This window comes from Sinocyclocheilus anshuiensis, unplaced genomic scaffold (genome assembly GCF_001515605.1).
Source record: "Sinocyclocheilus anshuiensis isolate Anshui unplaced genomic scaffold, SAMN03320099.WGS_v1.1 scaffold379, whole genome shotgun sequence".
In the NCBI taxonomy this organism is placed as follows: domain Eukaryota; kingdom Metazoa; phylum Chordata; class Actinopteri; order Cypriniformes; family Cyprinidae; genus Sinocyclocheilus; species Sinocyclocheilus anshuiensis.
Window position 1 is genome coordinate 1,083,318 of NW_015552574.1, and position 2,926 is coordinate 1,086,243.

General features: G+C 35.0%; 1 protein-coding gene across 1 annotated transcript in view; it reads left to right on the forward strand.

Annotated features, from left to right (window-relative positions):
- LOC107665152 (syntaxin-1B-like) overlaps positions 1-2,926 on the forward strand; it is a 58,447-nt gene that overhangs the window by 46,136 nt on the left and 9,385 nt on the right. The window contains exons 5-7 of the mRNA XM_016455919.1: positions 818-891; positions 1,780-1,888; positions 2,106-2,179. Coding sequence (XP_016311405.1) covers positions 818-891; positions 1,780-1,888; positions 2,106-2,179 — 257 coding nt within the window. The remainder of the gene's footprint in view (positions 1-817; positions 892-1,779; positions 1,889-2,105; positions 2,180-2,926) is intronic.

Below are 2,926 nucleotides of genomic sequence, written 5' to 3' on the forward strand. Positions count from 1 at the left end.
ACATATAGGGTAAGGGGTTAGGGTTGTATATTTCTATTTTTTATAATAAATGCATTTTATGCACTTATTACATATTTAATTTTATTTGTTCTTTTTCATGATATATTAAATATAACATTTTATGTTACATAATATTATATATATATATATATATATATATATATTACATTTATTAAATATATATATAGGGTGAGGGGTTAGGGTTATACAGTTTCTTATAATATATTTTGTTTACTATTATTTAGTAAATAATTGTTATTATATTTATATTTGTTAAGTATGTAATAATAATGATTATATTCATATATAATATACATCTAATATTTAACAAACAAACAATAAATAAATAAATAAATGGGATTTGTTTTGCTTTTTTTTTTTTTTTCATTTCTACATGCAAGTAACCAACAGTGATTGTCCTTATGATAGCAACTTCATCCACACTCTCGCTGATGTAGCCAGTGACACATGGTGTGCAGGGCTCCATTAGAACTGAATGGAGTGTGAATCCCATTGTCTCCTGAAGTGGACAGTGAGATCTATTGTTCTTCTGAGATTAAGGGACTTGTTATTACTCTGGGACCACTTTGTCTGACACCTAGTGTGTATGCACTTCCATTGTAACAGCTCGGTCCGCCAATTACTTTAGTGTCATGGGTGGATTTGATCGTGTTGTAGTTGCTGTGCCACCTCAGTAACCGGGGTGAGACAGCTGCTATTTGAAATGTCCATCTATAGGGTGTGTTCAGGAGGCTATGGCTTTAGCACATTTTACTAGAACAATTAATTACATTCAGTTTATTTCTCTATTCTGCAGCAATCGAACAAAGTATCGAGCAAGAGGAGGGGTTGAACAGATCATCTGCAGATTTGCGGATCCGCAAGACACAGGTATGAAAGTAATTAAAAACACCAGTGTATTTTTATTCGTCTAATGATAATCAATAGTCTATTCAGTCAAATTAAAGTCATGTGAAAAATACAAACTACAACATATCCCTAACAAGTTAAGGAACTTGACAAGGATGAACCGATTTATTTGTCAGTTTAGTTTTTCTTTGTCAAGCAACATTATATTAACATATATATAACATTATATTAACATATATATATATATATATATATATATATATATATACACATATATACATATATATATATACGCATATATACATATACATACATTTTAATAATAAATTGCAAAATAAAAATAAAAACGTTAAAATATAAAAAGTAATATTATATATAAATAGAATGTTTAATATTAAGCAATCAAAATAATATGATAAAATAATAAGAATTAAAGAAATATTAAATTAATAAAAAATAATTAATACATTTATAAAAAAAATTTTTTTAAAGAAATTCAAAACATGCGTTGTGTCAATGTGTCTTTTATATGGGAATAATGTATAATAGGAAGTGCTCGAAATATTCAAAACTGTAGAAGTTTTTATGTTATATAAACTAGTTATATCAGCGAGCAATATTCAGCAAAATAGCAGCAAATCTGACCTTCAGGGTTTTCAGAGACAGGCACACTTCCTGTGACCTCTGCCCTCCCACTGAGCAGCTCTGTCAAACACCCTCCTCAGCGCCATCTGCTGTCCAGAAACAGAACAAGTGCGGTAATCTCTCAAACTGCAGCAAAAGCAAGGCCCGATTTCACGACGATCACACTTGGCCCTCCGTATATTATCCTGAGCCGCCTTCACGTCGCGATGTACAGTTACACTTCCACATCCCTGACGCCTCTACATGTCTACCTTCATCCCACAGCATTCCACGCTGTCACGCAAGTTTGTGGAGGTGATGACGGAGTACAACACCACGCAGTCCAAATACAGGGACCGCTGCAAGGACCGCATTCAGAGACAACTGGAAATTAGTGAGTTCTGAGACACATGCAACCCACGCGCACAAACACAAGCTGAGAAACAGCCTCCACATTACTGGAACGTGTATTTACTTTTTAAACACAAGTTAAGTGACAGTGCATTCAAGATATACGTTTTATCAGTAAACATATTACCAGTTCCAATGCTCATCAAAATGACCTGGTTCGCCACAAACTGATACCATGTTCTTCAAATATCTTTAATCAGCTGGCAGAACAACTACCAATGAGGAGCTGGAAGACATGTTGGAGAGCGGGAAGCTTGCTATCTTCACTGATGATGTAAGTTTAATAGCCACTGATCCTTTACCAAGTAATTTTACTATGACTTTCGTTTCCGTGGAAGAAAAATGTGTGATTTCTACAGCCACTACTGCCTTGTGGACTTCACACACTATTAAAAAATAAAGTTTTTTTTTATTGGTTCTTTATGGTTCCATTTTAGAACATTAGACGTTTTCACATTGCGTAGTTCTAGGAACTTAGTTCTAGGAACTAGCCAGCAGGGTGGTTCCAAAAACCAATTTCTCCCTCAGGCCATTTTCCTGGTTACATTCGCACCGGCCTCGGGAACTCTGAAGCGGCCGATAGTGACGTCTTTATTCGCGGCATTTACAAACGTCAACAACTGGTGAATGGAGGACGCCGCATTCTGAGCTGTTTTTGATGTTTGTTGTGGGTTTCGTGATACGTGATATAGATGGAATGTAAACGCACAATTTATGCGATTGAAAGAGCACGAAAATCTGACTAAGGCTACGTTTACACGACAATGATGTAGTCAAAAACGGAAAAGTTTTTCCCTTGCGTTTTTAAAAAGATTCACTTATACACAACAACGTTTTCAAAACGATTCGCGTTTACACATATCTGCGAAAACGGCCAAAAACGCTGTATTACGTATGCCAGGCCAGTAGTTGGCGCTGTCACCTTGTTAGTAAACAGTACCTGTAGGGAAGTAAAGATTATATGATGTATATGATGCATCTCCGCTGTTGGTTCTAATATTGGTGAAGTAAATCCACACTT